General features: G+C 33.7%; 1 protein-coding gene and 1 long non-coding RNA gene across 3 annotated transcripts in view; one reads left to right on the top strand and one right to left on the bottom strand.

Moving 5' to 3' along the window:
- Positions 1 to 825: 825 nt before the first annotated feature.
- The window catches only part of LOC123670675 (5'-AMP-activated protein kinase catalytic subunit alpha-2), a 32449-nt gene continuing 14027 nt past the window's right edge, over positions 826 to 19247 (bottom strand). Inside the window, exons 2-5 of one of the 2 annotated variants that reach the window (XM_045604230.1) lie at positions 12292 to 12627; positions 4747 to 5053; positions 3099 to 3295; positions 826 to 1393 (exon numbers count right to left, since the gene is read on the bottom strand). In XM_045604230.1, the coding sequence (XP_045460186.1) occupies positions 1187 to 1393; positions 3099 to 3295; positions 4747 to 5053; positions 12292 to 12627 (1047 nt within the window). In that variant the 3' untranslated portion in view covers positions 826 to 1186. The remainder of the gene's footprint in view (positions 1394 to 3098; positions 3296 to 4746; positions 5054 to 12291; positions 12628 to 19247) is intronic. The other variant, XM_045604298.1, reaches the window with a different exon arrangement.
- Positions 7406 to 9397, top strand: LOC123670808. The gene is made up of 3 exons (XR_006745994.1): positions 7406 to 7536; positions 7970 to 7971; positions 9344 to 9397. It is a non-coding gene; the product is annotated as an uncharacterized LOC123670808 (long non-coding RNA).

Below are 19247 nucleotides of genomic sequence, written 5' to 3'. Positions count from 1 at the left end.
GTTCGTTGCCACTGAAAAGATAATTCGTAACAGCGGCACCATAATATTTTTTTGTTCCTGACCCTTAAACAGCAAAAAGCTGGTATATATCGTCAATTTCTAAAAATTTTGAATTTAATTGAAATGTTGTCGGTACCATTTAATCCTATAGAGTAATAAACATATATAAGCCAGAAATCCCAGAGTTACAAGTTTCTAGGAATTTCGAAAACCCTGTTGGTCTATAACTTTCCGGTAATGAAGGCCACGACCCTTGTGAATCTTGATCTTAATTCATCTAAATCGAGCAAGATATGTTCATCTTATCTCTTCTCTATGCATCTTATTATTAATATTAATTAAATTTTCGGTAAAAGATTCAATTTCGGCATGATATCTATGAAATCGAAAAGACGATATATATCTATCACCTTTCGGTATATCGGGAGAGTAGTTGTCAAAGCGGTATAAATACCGATAAATCGGTGTGTTCGGCAACACTGATCTGTTGACAAGGTAAAACAGTTAGCAAGGTAGATCCGTGGGCTAATTTTCTAGATCTGGGGCTTACTAGCAATGAATTAACCAAAAGAAAATTAGCATGAATTTTATCTACCACTCTTCTTCTTAAATTGCCTAATACAATATACATATATCCATTATACACTAAGTCTGAAGCCTTAGTTTACATTTTCTGGAAATTGTTCATTTTGTTTTATTCAAAGAAATAAAAAGTCAGAGTGATCTAGTTGTCATTTCAAATACTTTGTAATTAGAAATGATGCAACTTCATTTTGAAATAATATTAAATAAAAATTAGAAAAGGGGAAAAAATCATTCTTGAAATACCAATAATTATTTCATTTATTACAAATCATTGGTAAAGTTCACAATAAGGGAATATTAGTTTTTTACAAACTCATAACATTCAGAAACAATTGAACTTTAGGAATATATTACATAATTGAAATAATAACAGACACCAATATAAATTTTTTGATAAAGCTCATTTTGTACCACAATTTTACTATAGTTAACTAAAATATTCAAATTTAAAATATTTCGAACTCACCTTTTTTTAAATATTGAAGAAACAAGAGTCCAATTCATAAAATATGTAAGATAAATAAATTTCTATTTTATCTTAAGCCCAAATAATAAACTTCAAGGAGTATTTCTTAAAATGCTATGTGCCACCAAGACTTTATCAGCGTGCTAGTTGTATAATTAAGGCAGCACACATTTCAAAGAATTCCATAGTATGATGACCACTATTTTTATTAGAAAGGCAAATATTGCTACTCTGTAGAGGGGTAGGAACGGATCCAAGCATGACAGCGGTATTCATTGGATTGGTTTCAACTTCCTCAGTACTCAAACTTTTAAAGTCCAAAAGGTAACTCTTATAATCAACCTAAAAATATAATTTATTTACTTATGCATAGTAAAAAAAATGATACAATCAATATAAAATTATCTTTAATACCAGCTCGAGAGCAGGCTAGGCAACCAAAGTGCAAGTGGCTTGTTTTACACCTATCCTACCCTTCGACCTGGTTTTCTATCTATAAATCTTCTGAAACATCAACATCCTACCTAACCTAGAATTTCCGCCTAATTACAATATCAAAATTATACAATATGCACACTATAAAATAGTTTTTTTTTCTTCTTTTTAGAACAATATAAATTTATTCGGACTCTTAACATAGACAAAGTGACATCTACAAGTTACAAAAACATGATTTACGGACCCTAAGCTGAAAAACAAAGTGCGGCAAAGAAAAAATGTTAAGACTATAACGCTGAAAACGGCCGGTGGGCGGAGAGAGATGAGCTAGTAGTCATCATGATTGATGTTTCAAAATGGACATTAATACCCATTATTGGCGGTGATAAACTCTCTTATCATAGTTTTGTACTGTGTGAAGCCGACATTTTCTCTAATTTTTGTTGATATTAAATTGTACAATTTTTATCAGAAATAAAAATTTTCCTCACAGGAAACTCTTTTAAAAATAAAAAATACAGGGTTTCCCTCACCTACTGTAGTGAAGGGGGGGGGGGGTTAAAACTTTGAAGTTTCAATAGCAACCCGTCTTTTTATAATTGTTGGTTGACAAAAAAAGTACGAAAAAGAACAAAAAAATCTAATAGATGGATGTATCTGGTGATTCTCAACTAATATAGCTACATTGGGTTCAATATTGCTGAGTGGCAGTATTGAATCTTTCGTTAATTTTCTTCGTCAAAAAGTTTGTAACTGCGTTAAAGCGACGTTATATATATATACTCATTTTATTGAGTGTTCGATGTAGTTTATAAGCATATATTTGTTGAAAACATTGATACACATGGATTTTACTTGATGTAACGTAAAAAATAAAATTCTCTCTCTCCCCCACTGCAAATCAATATTCCGATAAACTAGACCAAATAATTTAGAACACCCCTATAAATGTGCCCTTCCCTCAAGGCCATATTGGTACACCATCCTATCTTTATTAATCATATTACCTCTCAAATAGAATTTTTCCAATACTATAGAAATCTTTTGCTTAGGACGAATACCATCAGTTTGAGGATGCATGACAATTGAAAAACTAGAACTTTATAATGTATTATTGGGTTATAAAGTCTTAGCCATTCTAATACATAGATAGGGTCTACTACTTAAATATTGTTGAAATGATATTTTTTTTTTGGTTTATAACTCAAAATATGAATATATCATTTCAACAATATTTAAGTAGTAGACCCTATCTATGTATTAGAATGGCTAAGACTTTATAACCCAATAATACATTATAAAGTTCTAGTTTTTCAATTGTTCAATTATTAGCTAACAATATGAAATACTATCTTCGCTGAATACACTTATCACCTCTGTTGTAGAATCTACTAATTTATTATCGTTACCACCATAATTACTATGGTGTGGGGAAGGGAGGGGTACCGATCAATGGATAATGAAGTATCCCACCACAGGGAGAATAATTCCACTGTTTTTTTCAGAGTTTATTTGTAGTTTTTAAACTCTATTATATTGAAAATTGAAACATAATTTTAATATTTACAAAAGAATATAAATAAAACTCTTTGACTATAAAAAAATATACCTGATAGAGTTGAAGAGACATGAGTACATATTTATCATGAAGAATATTCTTGTGTCGAACACGAACATGATAAGGGTTAATCACTTTCCATTCATAATTCAATGCTTTCATGGCTCGATAAACCTCCATCATAATATCACTCGGCTTGCTTTGTGATCGAATACCCAAATGCCATTTGGCTTTCTTCACTACAGGACCTATAACATGAAGCAGTCAATTCTTTTAGAACATTTTTTTTTCCTTTTTCTAATTTCAGAAAAATCACTAGAATGAAATTACTTTTTACATAGTATGTATAAATCTTTACTAGATGGAATTTCATTTCACATAAAAAATAATTGTTATTCACTATTGTGACTTCATGTGTTTCACATTTTTTCTGAAAATGATAAAATATGCCTACACATGGTTTTAAATAGGTGTTTTTCATTTTTGTCTCGATTAGTCCTGTCAAGTTAGCTCAAAAAATAGGAGTGAGCTTACAATCGCATAAAGCTGAAAATTGGCAGAGATGTTCAAAACACCATCATAAATGAAAAGTAAAAAGCACAAAAGCTTTTTTATTCGATAAACTTTTTTTTTTACGAGTGCTAAGTTGGTCAGAAATTCAATGAGGACAAACATTGAAATAAAAGAGCAATAGCTGGGTTATAGCATAGTATAAGGAATGCTTATACTATGGTTATAGCTATCGTTTGTTTGAGTTAAATTTCCAAATTCAATATCTTTTTTTGACATTTCAGTATTCAAGTGAGAAGTGCTGGAAAAAAATGACCTGAATCGCCTGATGATCACTGATAAGTGGTTCAAAGACTTTTGACAACACATAATCAATCAAAGGATAAAACGTGTTTCCTTTTACATTTATGGAAACTCTAGTTGGTTCAGAGGAAGATAATTTCAATTTAAAGAAAATCAAGACTTCTTAAAAAAAATTCTTGTCATGAAAATTAATACTCAAATTTTCCACATTCAAATCGCTACTTAGACAAACTGATTTGGAGGCTCTGAAGTTTTTGAAGAGGATCATAAAAGACTGCTGTATCAGTCTTTGGAGCGGTATCAATCCAAACACCAAGTATGGCTTCCTTTCTGGTCGTTCTACTGCAACTCACCTTTCATATCTTGCTGATAGGACTACAGAACAGGACTCTAGAAACCCGGTTGACGGATTTTATTTGGATGGAATTTGGAAGCTTTCAGAAGCTGGAAGCTTGTGCAAGTTAGATTCTAAGTTCTATAATATATACTTTGTAACTGTGTCCCAGTACTAGTATCTCTAACTAACCATTATGCATCTCCAGGCAGAAGCGTGACTGGTCACTGAAGATTGCCTGTTTCTATTTCAGATCCAACTGAATATTCTCTACACTAGAAAATATGGTTATGTCGATCTCATATCGGTATTCTGGTTTCGCGCAACCCTACAATTCGATACCTTTAAATCACTAATCTGGGAAACCTAGCGAATAACACACATTTTAGGATTTTTATTAATCCATAAAATGTTTGATGAAGAAATGAACATACTATTTACTCAATCAAACCTTCTATGATCAAAGCGGCTTGAGCACACAGGTGAATGTTAAAAGACTACCTGATTACCTTACAATGAAAATCCGCTAAAGATAGAACATAATGTCATTACCTCTTCCACGTTCTCCAGATGCTGCATGATTTGAAGCAATAACTCGATCTCTAAGAGGTGCTATTCTTTCAGGATGTGGTTTTAAAGGACTTGAAGTTCCATCATTAGAAACTGGAACTGGACTGATGCTTACTGGAGGTGGACTACTAGCTACATAGAAATCTTTAATTTCTGCTTTTGCAGCCTCATCAGCTATACGTTTATTGTCAATAATTAAGTGATAAGCTATGGCAAGTTGATCGTGAGGATCTCCGCTGAGTAAGGCATTGTGCACTTCTTTTTCTTTTACTCCAAATTTATCACAAACCTAATACACAAAAATATATGAAAAACATAATCAATTGAGGACCATTAGTCCTGGTGCAGATGAGTTGCAAAGTGATCGTTTTCAATTCAGATAGGAAGAAATGCGTTGTCGAGTACGATAGTCATTAGCGTCTCATATGCATTGTCTAATTACTGGTAATGTATTTTTGCCTATTGAAAACTATAGCGACGTACCGATTACGTTACATCTCATGTACACTAGGCATCAATGCCCTAAATGATATAGACATGAATAGAAAAAAATTCTTATGGATGTATTCAATTTTTTTAAAATGGCGGCTGACGATACTAGAGAGTCCGATCGCGATCTCGATGAATAAGCAAAAAATAGTGTGAGTGACAATAGTTTATATAAGTGCTCTGCCAGCAATGCGAAAGTCTAGTGTGTATGAATTATCTAAATATATTCCACTATAGCTGTGCCAATAATTCAAAAAAATGATACGCTGTTATCAGATAACACGCTTGAATGATGCGAATCAAAATATGAAAACTTGTCCAACCGTGCCGTTTTTATTCTTTTGAAAGAATTAAAGAAGTTCAAGAAAAAAAATTCTAATAGAAAATAATGGTTTACTCCACGAAAAAAATTACATTTTGGAATCAAAACAAATAACCAAAATTGCAGAAGACCCTAAAGTGCAACCTTGAGCAGTTAAGTTACCGATAAAAACGTTATCGCTCATGAAAAAACAAAAATAAACAGGCGACAACAAAGTCAACAATAACAATGGTAAAACTGACTTATTTTCTGGAACTACCGATATTTCCCATTCATGCATATTCGAACTACGTGGTGGTGTGACTAATAAACAAACCAATGTACGAATACGGAGTCTAACGCATCGACATAAAATTAACCCTACTTATGAACAGTTAAAAACAACATATAAATCTCACAGTTCGAATAATGTACCCACAAGTCACAACCTCACGGATGGTATCCATGAACTTCCATCCATGAAGATATTACAATAATCCTACTCCAAAAATACCTCATCTTCAAAACTTGCGGAGGGTCGACAGATGCATGTTATAAAGAAAATTACAAATTTAAGCAATACCAGAACAAAATGGGGTAGCCCCGCGAAGAGATACTACTGGTTGGACAATTCAACGTAAAAGAAAACCAAACTTGGGTACTAGAACCAATAATAATGAATTTGAAACAAAAAAAAAAAAAACAATGATAGAAAACTTTGGCTTTACCTATCTAAGATTGAAACTGACAAGGGCTGTAAAATCATTGTGAACCATATTGTAAAACACGCCAATACCTCAAATGATCAAGTTTCTGTAAAAAGATGTATACCTAAAATTGGAAACCCGACCAATAACAGTTTCATGGTGGGTGTCCATCCTAACCTAAAATATGTAGTAAACCAGAACACCTTCTGGCCTAGTGGAGTTGCGTATGAATGGTTCAACTTTGCCAGAGGTAGAAATTTTTAGGCAAAGGAAGGCAACTAACCTAAGAGAACAATAAAGCCCAATGAAACTTCCTCCTGAAAACCCAAATCTCATGCACACCGATATTGACTCGTTAGTGGCGAAATTTGATCAACTAATAGTCCATACCAATGCTTATATTATTGCAATCACTGAGACTTGGATGAATCCCAACTTTGTGGCCGCTATTGCGCAGAACTGACCGTTCAACTTTAATAAAATCGGTGGCTGATATTTTAGATAGACAATTCAATGGAGCATTTGTTGATGAGCCTACAGGTGAATTGCCTACTTTACCGCCCGAAACTAGAGTTTTCGGGTCCAGATCTATGATTAGAAAACTGTCAGAGAGAATCATTGCAAGATAAATCACACAGTTTATTATTGACAATAATGCACATATAGTTTCGAATCAACACGGGTTTCTGCCTGGACGCTCTGTCCTCTCGAATTTACTCATAAATTTCAATAGCTGGACCGAGAGGCTCGATGATGGCGACCCCACTGATGTCATCTATGTGGACTTCAAAAGAGCATTCGATACTGCCACCATCGGCGTATGCTTCTGAAACTGCAAAATTTGAGAATTCGGGGTCAATTGCTCCGGTAGATTCAAGATTGGCTATCGGGTCGTGAGTTCTCGGTGAGAGTGGACGATTGCCGTTCTGGGAGGTTTGTAGTCAAGGGTGGTATACCGCAAGGCTCAGAACTTGGACCACTTCTTTATATATTATTATATATCGCTGACTTATTTCTGGGGGTGAACGTGTCTGTCAGTAATTATGATGTTGATACCAAACTGTATGCTGCATGATTTAATTATTATTCTTAAGTTAAAAAAAATATCTGAAATCTCTATCTACCTAACAAAGGCTTTAGCTTATGCTGGATAACAAGAAATTCCGAAAACGAATTGGCGTTGACTTAAAAGTCATAATCAACCGTAAATGCAAACCAGTAAATGAACAACCAATAAGGTTTTCAATGTTTCAGGTAACCTGCTTCATGTACAGGGTGGGCAAATAAGCGATGTAAGCGGCTATATCTCAGGATCCACTCATCGTAGAGACTTGCGGTGAAAAATTTTACCACTAAAATGTACAAGAGAATACACTGGAAATTGTTTTGAAGGCGTAATAGTTACCGTCGAGTAGAAAAATGAATTTTAATCGAAAATGTTTCAGACGAAGTTGAAGAAAAAATATCATCAATGTAATCTTTGGGAAATTTACTATCTTTTTGAATTGTCACTTTCGATTTTACGACATCAAATAAGGGTAGGTGAAAGGGAGAAATCTGACTGATTGAAACGCCTGTAACTTCAGTTTGGCTCAACATTTTTGAGCAAATTAGATCTCGTCTGAAAGATAATATCTTGTTGATTGAGGACAAAATATAGTCATGATAAATTTGTTTTTGCTGCTTTCGATAGGGGGCGCTAAGTCAGAAGTTCATTGTTTTGTTCATTTTATTCCGAAATTTCAAATGTAATGATAGGATTTTCTTAACAGAAATAGAAGTTCCATCAAATTTGCATGAAAAAACCTGAAGGTCGAAAGTGATAATTCCAGGCTTTCAGAAAGGCCGAAAGAAGATATTCTTCAACTGATGCACTGCGAAAAATCAAATTGTGTTTCAAGTTCTGACAGAAACAGAAATCCCATCAAATTTGCATGAAAAAACCAGAAGGTCGCAAAGCGATAGCTGCAGGCGTTCTGAAGTTATGGCCGAAAGAAGATATTCTTCAACTGATGCACTGCGAAAAATCAAATTGTGTTTCAAGTTCTGACAGAAACAGAAATCCCATCAAATTTGCATGAAAAAACCAGAAGGTCGCAAAGCGATAGCTGCAGGCGTTCTGAAGTTATGGCCGAAAGAAGATATTTTTCAACTGATGCACTGCGAAAAATCAAATTGTGTTTTAAGTTCTGACAGAAACAGAAATCCCATCAAATTTGCATGAAAAATCCAGAAGGTCACAAAGCGATAGCTTCAGGCGTTCTGGAGTTATGGACGAAAAAAGATATTCTTCAACTGATGCACTGAAAAACTAAATTGTGTCTTCTTTCGTCTATAACTCCAGAACGCCTGAAGCTATCGCTTTGCGACCTTCTGGATTTTTCATGCAAATTTGATGGGATTTCTGTTTCTGTCAGAACTTGAAACACAATTTGATTTTTCGCAGTGCATCAGTTGAAGAATATCTTCTTTCGGCCTTTCTGAAAGCCTGGAATTATCGCTTTCGACCTTCAGGTTTTTTCATGCAAATTTGATGGAACTTCTATTTCTGTTAAGAAAATCCTATCATTACATTTGAAATTTCGGAATAAAATGAACAAAACAATGAACTTCTGACTTAGCGCCCCCTATCGAAAGCAGCAAAAACAAATTTATCATGACTATATTTTGTCCTCAATCAACAAGATATTATCTTTCAGACGAGATCTAATTTGCTCAAAAATGTTGAGCCAAACTGAAGTTACAGGCGTTTCTATCAGTCAGATTTCACCCTTTCACCTACCCTTATTTGATGTCGTAAAATCGAAAGTGACAATTCAAAAAGATAGTAAATTTCCCAAAGATTACATTGATGATATTTTTTCTTCAACTTCGTCTGAAACATTTTCGGTAAAATTCATTTTTCTACTCTACGGTAGCTATTACGGCCCCTAGCGGTAGAGAACTTCAAAACAATTTCCAGTGTGTTCTCTTGTACACTTTAGTGGTAACATTTTTCACCGCAAGTCTCTACGATGAGTGGATCCTGAGATTAAGCCGCTTACCTCGCTTATTTGCTCACCCTGTACAGTCCATTCAGGAGTTATTGACATCGAAGTAGGCCTTGAACGTCTAGTCGCGGATTTATTTCTGGTTACAAAAATATCACTAAAAATTGCTATGGTTCATCATAGAAATAACCAGTTTAAATTATTTTCATTATTTTTGTATCCGAAAGATCCTGAATTTTCGAAATCACGATTATTACATACAGTCATGATTTCATAAATTGAAATTCAGATTATATAACGTAAAAAAATAGTGTAATGCTATATAATTTCAAGGAAATCCAATGAAGAGATATCTATTCATTTAAGAGTCGCCCATGAAAGATCCTATTGAAGATTATTAAAATATGCATATTCCTTTTCACCAAAGGCTCTTCAAAAATTGTTGCATTACTGATGGACACTGGATACCTACCGACCTGCTTGCAAAATTCTTATCAAATAACTCTTATGGATCATTTTAACTGTGGTGTCTAAACTGGTGAAGAAAACAGAAAAACCTGGTTGATAAATTTAAATAGTATAGCTTAGTGAAAGGAACAGCCATATCATAATAAGACAGACATGAAATTCAAAGAATCCATTTAGTATATGAAAAATTTTGACATCACAGTTGTACTGTAACTTTCAAAATTGGAACCAATTTATCAGCCGATGTGTAAATAACTTTCTGAAGTCACTACTTATTGAAACTGTTCATGACATGAATGATTAAACTTGTATGAAAAATATAGGTACTATTTGTACACAAGTTTTCTGTTTTTTATTGAAATGCTTTTATATTAGTTACTATTAAATTACATGAAGTATTTTGCCCATAACAGTTTTAACTCACTCACTATAAGCATTTTCGCATGAAATTATTTTTAATTTGTGAATTTTACAATTTTATTGCATTCTATTATTATCTTCAAGTGGGTAAGAGGTGAAGAAATTCTTGAAGTTACTCTTCTGAATATATTTTTCGATTAAATACTCAGTAAAAATTCTATAAAGCAATTGGAATTTATTAGATTTTTGGATTACTCATTGAAGAACAAAAAACAGATATAACAATACTTAATTTCAATATAGAATATATATAAATTATAGATGCGATGCCAAGACTTTGTTTAGCAACCCAATTATAAAATAATTCTCCCTTCATAGACTTATAAAATCCTCATGATCACCACTGTCAAAACAAAACATCCAGGTGAAAATCCAAATATCCAGCATTCAAAATAGTAATCCTTCCACTTTACCCTTGAAAAACTTTTTGTTTTCTTTCTAGAGTCCACTGTTGAATAATGCTGCCATTTTCAAAAAACCAAGTTTCCTCCAGATAAATGAATTTCACATTTTGTTGCAAATATTCTCTGTATTCACCATAAAATCGTACTCAACTTATTATATTTTTCTGTTCATCAATAAGAATTTTCCTTTTATTAACTGTTTTGAACTTGTTACCAATTAAGTTTATGTAATGTTGACGTTGATTGATTAAAATCCAGATGCTTTTTGGTCAAATTTCATCCAGGCTGATATATTGGTTGCTTTTGGCAACAATCAAATCATTCAATGATTCTTTGAAGGTGAAATCGTATTGCACAGGTTTTCTTCCACTAATAATCCAGGTTGTAATGACTTGCCTTCTTCTTTTTTCAAACAGTACTGTGAGAAATACTCAAATAAACTAATCAATGTGTGTTTGAAATTGATAAAACTTTTAAGTTTCAAAATTTCTTCGATCAAAACCAATAACACAAACAAACTGAAATCTAACCTCCTGTCAATGAAATTTCCAATGCCAACCCGAAATCTGCAATTCAAAATGTTACTGAATGAGCCAGTACCAACTTAATTTCGATTTTCCAAAGCCACCCGGGATGTCAATAATTCCTGAATGGACTGTATATCCGCAAGGTCTATAGATTTCACAGAATAGAGAGGTATTACAGAAGCGACACTCTTTGACATTTCCTTTGTTCTCGATGTAACCAATTTTGGTGACCTTGAAGAACTCTCAGAAGGCTGGTAGTTCTACATGACCACAGAATAGTAAATATTTATATTAAAACTTCTCAATTCTATGCCATGGCGGTCCATTTAAATTACATTTGTATGATTACTGTATGATATTTGGGACATGACTGCGTATTGAATGGAAGTAGTAATTCTATTTCAAAATATTTTTCAGCCTAAATTTGTATTTCATCAGAATTTGAATTAATGGTAAGTTTCCGACTTTTATTATCTTACTTGAATTTCCTGAAATACAATAAAATCGCTTTTATAGAATACATTAATAATAATAAATAATAATTTTATATATGTATATATCGTACTTGTGTCAAACGGGCAATGAACTCGAACACCGAAACACGTGGAAAGATGTAAACATAACTACTGACAATATGGCGGTTGGGTACCATGAAAAAGGGAGAGTGTCGCTTCTGTAATACCTCTCTATTCGGTGTAGATTTAGTAATCTGTATTCTATAGACCTTGCTATATGCGGACCTCTTGACACTTGTCATTGGTCAACCAATTTTTCTTTGAAAGAATTTTTGAGGTTATAAATACTTAATCTTTTTCAATTTGTTATAAACTAAAAGTTTAATGTTTATCAACTAAAGTCTCAACGGCTCTGAAGGAATTTGTTTCATAATTAAAATAATTAAGTTTTTGAGTGTTAGATGTCATGGAAAATGTTCATAAACAATAATCCGAAAATTAAAATGATAACTGCCAAGACGAGTACACGAGGTTACCGAACCTAACCAGAAAGTACGGTTGCTCTAGTGACAGACAAATCACTGAAGTTTGAGGAAATAGTCGACGCTTTTTGAGGAATTTGACATATACGGACCACCAACTTCTTCACCATAGTAACCAAAGTGAATGACGGGCCATATCCATATGGTATACATGCTATTTCAAGACATTCGTTAGCATAATTCGTCCACAAGCAAAAAATAATATTCTAATTTGAAAAACTCACCTCATTTATAGCATCTGTATCAATTACTGAAGAATCCTGCTCTACTGGAGAAGGAAAAAGATATGCGGGGCAATCTTTTTGAAACCATTCATGCTTTTTTATGTCTTCAATTGTTGCTCGTTTCATCGGGTCAATTTGCAACATTTGACATAGCAAACTAACAACAGATTCATTTAAATATTCAGGTATTGGAAATATTCCAGACTTAATTTTTCGAAATAAGGTTGGCACATATTCATCATCGAATGGAAGGGTACCACAAAGCAATGCATACAAAATGACACCACAAGACCAAATGTCAACTTCTGGACCAGCATAAAGTTTTCCAGAAATAACCTGAAATAAATCCATTTTATAGTAAAGTAATATTAATAAAACGTGCCTGGGACATGTTGTGAGATAAGTTTTTGGTTCCTCTAAATCATTATTTCTTATTTTCACCATTGTTTTTTTGATTCTTATTTTTTCTTCTTCAGAGTACTTGTACTTTTTTTTGCATAAAGCACAATAATACTCTCAATTGCTATTTTCTTCATCAGGGTTTGAGTGGATGGTTTACACCCACCTGAACTCCGCCTTGCGATTGAAATGAAATTTAATTTGAAGGAAAAATTGAAATTTAATTTGTTTTGATAATATGTGAATCAAATATTTCTTTTTATTGTCAATAAAGGCCTTTTATTATTATTATTATATTATATCAAAGTCTAGAGATGAAACTTTGTCACTAGAACAAAATTGAAAATACTGCAAATTTTTTGGAAATCGTTGATCGTTGACTTGACCTAGAAGAATTAATACGATCTATCTGATTTTTGAAATAAACCTTAAACAAATAACGCTTATACTTTTTGAAAATATTGTTTCGGTCGATTCCAAACATTTATAATAGGAAATAATATATAATATTCTCGAAAGTTTAATGGGCAAAATGGGCAAAGGATGGAAGACCAAATTCACGGAGACCCCCCGGCCGACCTCCGAAGAGATGGCACGAAAGCTGGACATCTGTTTCCCAGGAGGCTGAATAGTGGAAGAAACAAGACTAAGTCTTAAGAAAAGAGAAAGAAGAGAAGAAGAAGAGAAAGTTTAATGAGTAATATACAATTTTTTAGCCCAAATGGCTAGGTTTATATAAAATACATCTTAACTTATAAAGTTTAGATTATGTTAATGGATCTGGAAGAAAAAAGAATTGTCAAAGTTGAAATTTTTGGAGAAAAACTACAAAGAGTAGTTGATGATAATATTGGGTAATTTTTTCGATATTCTGCTTGATTTTCCTATGATTGTAATGATGTAATCAAGATGTTATTTGTTTCACACTGTATCCAAATATTTTAGAACGGAATATAGCTTACGAATCTAACTAAAGTAGAGCACGTTTTTTGCGATGAAAAAAACTACCAGCTAAGGTTTCGTTTTTGTCGGTTTGTGCGTCCGCAAACACTCTCAAAAGTTACTTCTTCAATTATGCTTATTTCAATTTCGATAGAATTTACTTCGAATTGTCAGATTGATACATGGATGATCCCATACGAATTAGCTCTTCCATGCATAGAGTGCGCGTTGAATCTGCGAAAACGTGAAATTTACACATCCCGCAGTTTACTAGTCCAATGATGATGAAAAGTTATATGGACATTTAGATCATTTTTATGACAACAAAACAAAATAAGAGATATATTGGCAAGTGGGCCTGCTCTCATTGAAGAGCATGTCAGATTCTTATTTTCAAAATACCGACAAAGGATATATTTCGCATGCACGTGTTGTTATTCTTTCATGATTGTCTATACATACAAATAATAAACATTGAATTGAGTAGGTCAAATAATATTAAGGTTACGCCAAAACTGCAATTCCGCTAGATGGAACTACCCAAAATATTTTGGTAGATTATACTTGGCACACCCATTCTACTTGAAGGAACCGCCTGTTTGGTATTTATCGCCCCTAATTAAATCTCAACTCTCGATGAATCCCAGCAAAGAGTAAATTTGTGTTTTTGTAAACTTGAGAAATTCAGTTCAGTTTATATAATACTATATTATATAATACTAAATAAGAATATCGTTGAAAATATTGTGAAGACAGAAATGATATCGAACCACTGCCATGGACGTATTTCGAAAATGGATAATAGAAATAGCAATTTATTTGAAATGAGAAAAAACTGTATGATTATCTCTGATTGTACGATTTCACAGAAAAAATCAAATATTGCATATTGAGATTTCTAGAATGAAAAATTCGAGAAGCTTTCGAGTTCTCATTTCATGCGCCTTTGGAGACCACAACAATGTGTATAGGAATATAAGACATGTGATTTATTTATGTTATGGTTGTCGGTTTGTTTGTCCAGATGAGGAGTTCTGATATTCTCCTGAAATTCAGAATGATCATTCAAATGATTATTCGACATTTAACACGTATTATAAGACGTAGAGAAAATGAGTGAGGGCAATGATAAAAGAGTAACAAAATAGGAAAAAAAAATTGTATTTTGTTCTGTCTATCGGAACACTTGCGTTTTTTCCGGGTACGGACATTGTGAAGAAGTGGTATCTTCGAAACTATCAACATTTAAAAAATCTGAAGAAACGAAAAATGTAATGTTGTGAATTTATTCTCAATTCATTATGTTATGACTGTTCCTTCATCAACGAAGGCATCTATTAACTTGAAAAAAAAAAAATTCTGCCGTAGGTTTATAAAGTGTTAATAAAAAAATTGAATATTTCAATACTGTTAGAATTTTATATTATTAAAATTCAATTATTTATTAAAATTATTAAAAAATTATATTTGAAAACAAAACCACAATAAATGTCAAATAATTTATTTCTTTAAAAACAATTCATAACAAAGGGCGGATTTTTTTTTATTAATAGATGTCATTCGAGATTGGAGAAACGGTCATATGATGATGCAAAATTACACCAATTTGCACCAATTCAAAACTCATAATATTACTAAACATTGAGCGTTGAGTTATTTGAAATGAGAAGTCCCTCTAAAGGTGATATAGAATATGTTTAGTTTCAAACTTCAATTTGAGGAATACTATCAATTTTTTAAATCGAAACGATACGTTCAAGTTCACTATCACGTCATTGTTCCCTCAAAAAATGAAATGAATCCTACCTATATTTTGGAAGTTCCAAATGTTGTTGATTAGCACTGGAATAGCATTGGCATGAACAAGGTATCGAAAACCCTTACGCCCTATTCTGTAACTTCAAATCGAATAGAGTTGGTATAAATCGAATAGAAATACACCCGTCGATTCCGAATCGTCCCGAATTGGTATTATGTAACCATAGTATAAGGAATGGAATTTCCTTATACCCAGTAGAAACATTACTCTTTGATCGCAATTCTCAGGAGTAGCATGTAATTCGTCAATTATTGTGACAGTGGCCATTTTAATTCGATTTTTAGGTTATTCATTACATTCAAATTTTGATCAAGTTCTAAGTCTTGCTAGATAAGAATTACTATGGATATCAGTTACGAATTACATTTGGCGATAGAAGAAAAATTGGAACAGCAACTGTTAAAAATAGAACGGCGAGAGCTTAGGGATACTAGTAATCCTTTTGAAGAACCAGATGAACTTTTCAGGAAGCTTTATCGTTTTCCTTAAACAATTACTGTTGATTTTATATATGAAGTGGGTCCTCGTTTACAGCAACCCATTAGAAAAACCTGTGTGCCGATTCATGTGAAGGTAGGTACAGAAGATTGGTTATTAGTTTCTTTGTTTAAATTCAACTTTTTCAAGTGTTGTGTGCCCTTAATTTTGATGCTCATGGGAGTTATCAAAAAAGTTTTGGCCAAGTTTTTTTTCTTGAGTCTCAGTCAAACGATGGTTATTCGGTGTATTGAGCAAGTTAGCAGAGCTGTGACACATCATTTGAGTGGGAGATATATCAGGTGTGTGAATAAGTCTTTCCCGTTTTTTGTAAGAGATGGCGCCACCAATTCTGTGCGAGTATTTAATGGTTACATATTTCATAATCAAAGCTTATTCATCTGTCAACAATTCCACACTAACACATTAGTTGAAATTTTTTCGCATCATAAATTTTTGAAATCGTGAAAATGTCGAAATTTGAGCCGAGTCGACGTCATTTGCGGGAAGTTTCACTTTATTGGTTCAATTTGAAGAAATCTGCTGCCGAGGCGCATCGGTTGCTTCAGGAAGCTTATGGAGAAGGTTGTGTCGATGATTCAAGTGTTCGCGGATGATTTCGACGCTTCAAAAGTGGCGATTTCGACGTGGAAGACAAGGAGCGTTCCGGGCGGCCGCAAATCTTTGAAGTTCAAGAATTGGCGACTTTGCTTGATGAAGATTCGTGTCAAACGCAAGAAGAACTTGCTGAAGCATTGGGAGTTGACCGAACAACCATTTCCAAGCGTTTGAAAGCCATGGGAATGATCCAAAAGCAAGGAAATTGGGTGCCGTACGAACTGAAGCTGAGAGACGTCGAACGGCGTTTTTTCACTTGCGAACAGCTGCTTCAGCGACATATAAGAAAGGGTTTTCTGCATCGTATCGTGACTGGCGATGAAAAGTGGATCCGTTACGATAATCAGAAGCGAAGAAAATCATGGGGACTACCCGGCCATGCATCATCATCGACGGCCAAGCCAAATATTCATGGCGCCAAGCTCATGCTCTGTATATGGTGGGACCAGCTAGGTGTGGTTTACTATGAGCTTCTGAAACCGAATGAAAGGATCACAGGCGAGGTCTATCGACGACAATTGATGCGTTTGAGCCGCGCACTGCGAGAAAAACGGCCACAATACTCCGACAGGCACGACAAAGTTATTTTGCAACATGACAATGCTCGCCCACATGTTGCACAGCCGGTGAAAACATACTTAGAAACGCTCAAATGGGAAGTCCTACCCCACCCGCCGTATAGTCCAGACATTGCTCCGTCTGATTACCATCTCTTCAGATCGATGACGCATGGCCTGGCTGACCAGCACTTCCATTCCTACGAGGAAGCCAAAAAATGGGTGGATGACTGGATAGAGGCCAAACCGGTAGAATTTTTTTGCAACGGGATTCGTATGTTGCCAGAAAGATGGGGAAAAGTTGTAGCTAGCGATGGCCAATACTTTCAATAATTCATTTGTAACCATTTTTTCACAATAAATGCTCAAAATTTGAAAAAAAAACGGGAAAGACTTATTCACACACCTTATATCAAATTTCAAAAAACAACATAGGATAAATTGGAAATAAGTCAGGGATTCATGGAAAAACGCAATTTTCTTGGTTTTGCATAACTCAATAGGAAAGGCTTCCACAGTATGAACTGTCAAATTATATGCGATTCTGACATGAAAATATTGCAATGGAATGCTTGTTATGCTGGCTCAAAGCATGATTCTGCTATTTGGACCATGTAGAATGTATTTAATCATTTGCGAGACTGGTATATAAACAATAATGATAATTAATTTTGGTTACTAGGTGATTCAGGATCACCTGCAGCCTTGGTTTTTAACACTTAAAGAATGTGCAGCAGAAGGATAACCTGAGAAGCCTTATACCAAGGCACATAAAACATGCAGGAATGTTGTTGAAAGGTGCAATGGTGTGTTGAAAATGAGGTTCTGATGATTATTTAAACATCGAGCACTTAATTACCGCTCAACTAGTGCTGCACACATATATGCATGTTGTGTGTTGCATGATATTTTAAGAATGCACAATATTCCTATTGATGACCATATTGAGAATGCAGAAAGTTGTGGTTATAATTTAATATAAAAAAAGTCACTACAGACAGAGATTTGTCAATTCTAGGATGGGTGATCGAGGAGTCTTTCAATGAGAAGCCATTTTACTTAAATGTAATTATTTTGTTCATTTGTATTAAGTTCAACTTGGAATTCAAAAATATGAAATTATAATGATTGTATATTTTTCCTCTTCCTACCTAAGCAACAACATACTTTCTATAAGGTTTCTATTATCCATTGTTATTGTTTTTGTATTGTTATTAAAAATACATGCAATGTTGCCAGCTTTACCAAGGAGGATTGCGATACCGGTTCCGATAACTGGTATCTATTACTGCGTTCGGCAAATCCACACCGGTGCGGAGCGTGCGGTGTACAGTTCGAACGGTTGATAGATCACGTGACCACGGAGCAAGAGGTACGTGCGTGTTTTGCCGAACGATAACGGAGCTGATATCGAAGAATTTTTGAATGTGTTTTGTGAAAAGAAAAAAAAATTTTTTGTCGATTGAAATTATTGATGACGGTCAGTCTAGCTCTAATTTGTATCCTCATGATATCAGGATGTATTCAACATAATGTGTTCATCTTGAAAGAGTTGAAAGGAGATAATCCTGGGGACATTGTTGATGAACCACTAATTGAAAAGTTGGAAATTTTGTAGACGAAATTATGCATAATCAAGCAGGGAATCAATTAGAAGAGAGTAAAAAGAATTTTATAATGTATTCTTTGAACATGGATGAAAGATTTCTTCGCTGAGATACAATTATGTACTTTGTGAAATAAACCTTTATTTTGAATAATAATCTTCGTTTCCTAATTGCCTTCAACATATACAAACATAAGAAACTCTAAATATATAAAGAGATTTTGCATAATAAGCTTATAATTCATAATTATTGTATTTCCAAAATTCTCAGATTCCTGAATGATGCTCAAAGTCAACCAATGTATGTACCTATTTTCAAATCAATCCTTAATCGCTCTATTAGTGTGACGTCACCCACCGCCATTTTAGTTCTCCTGTCAGTGTTCGGAATCCAAACAAATAAATTGTCATTCAAATTAGTACGGTATCGTTGAAGGGATTGGCTTATTTTCATAAATAAGAGTATTTAAAGAACGATTTTAGTATTAATTGATAGACAGAAAGAACGAGGTAAATACCAGTAAGTTTGAATCCTGTA

Source organism: Harmonia axyridis, chromosome 1, assembly GCF_914767665.1.
Source record: "Harmonia axyridis chromosome 1, icHarAxyr1.1, whole genome shotgun sequence".
Lineage (NCBI taxonomy): Eukaryota > Metazoa > Arthropoda > Insecta > Coleoptera > Coccinellidae > Harmonia > Harmonia axyridis.
Note: the sequence above shows the minus strand (reverse complement) of the source record. Positions and strands in the feature narration are given on the sequence as shown.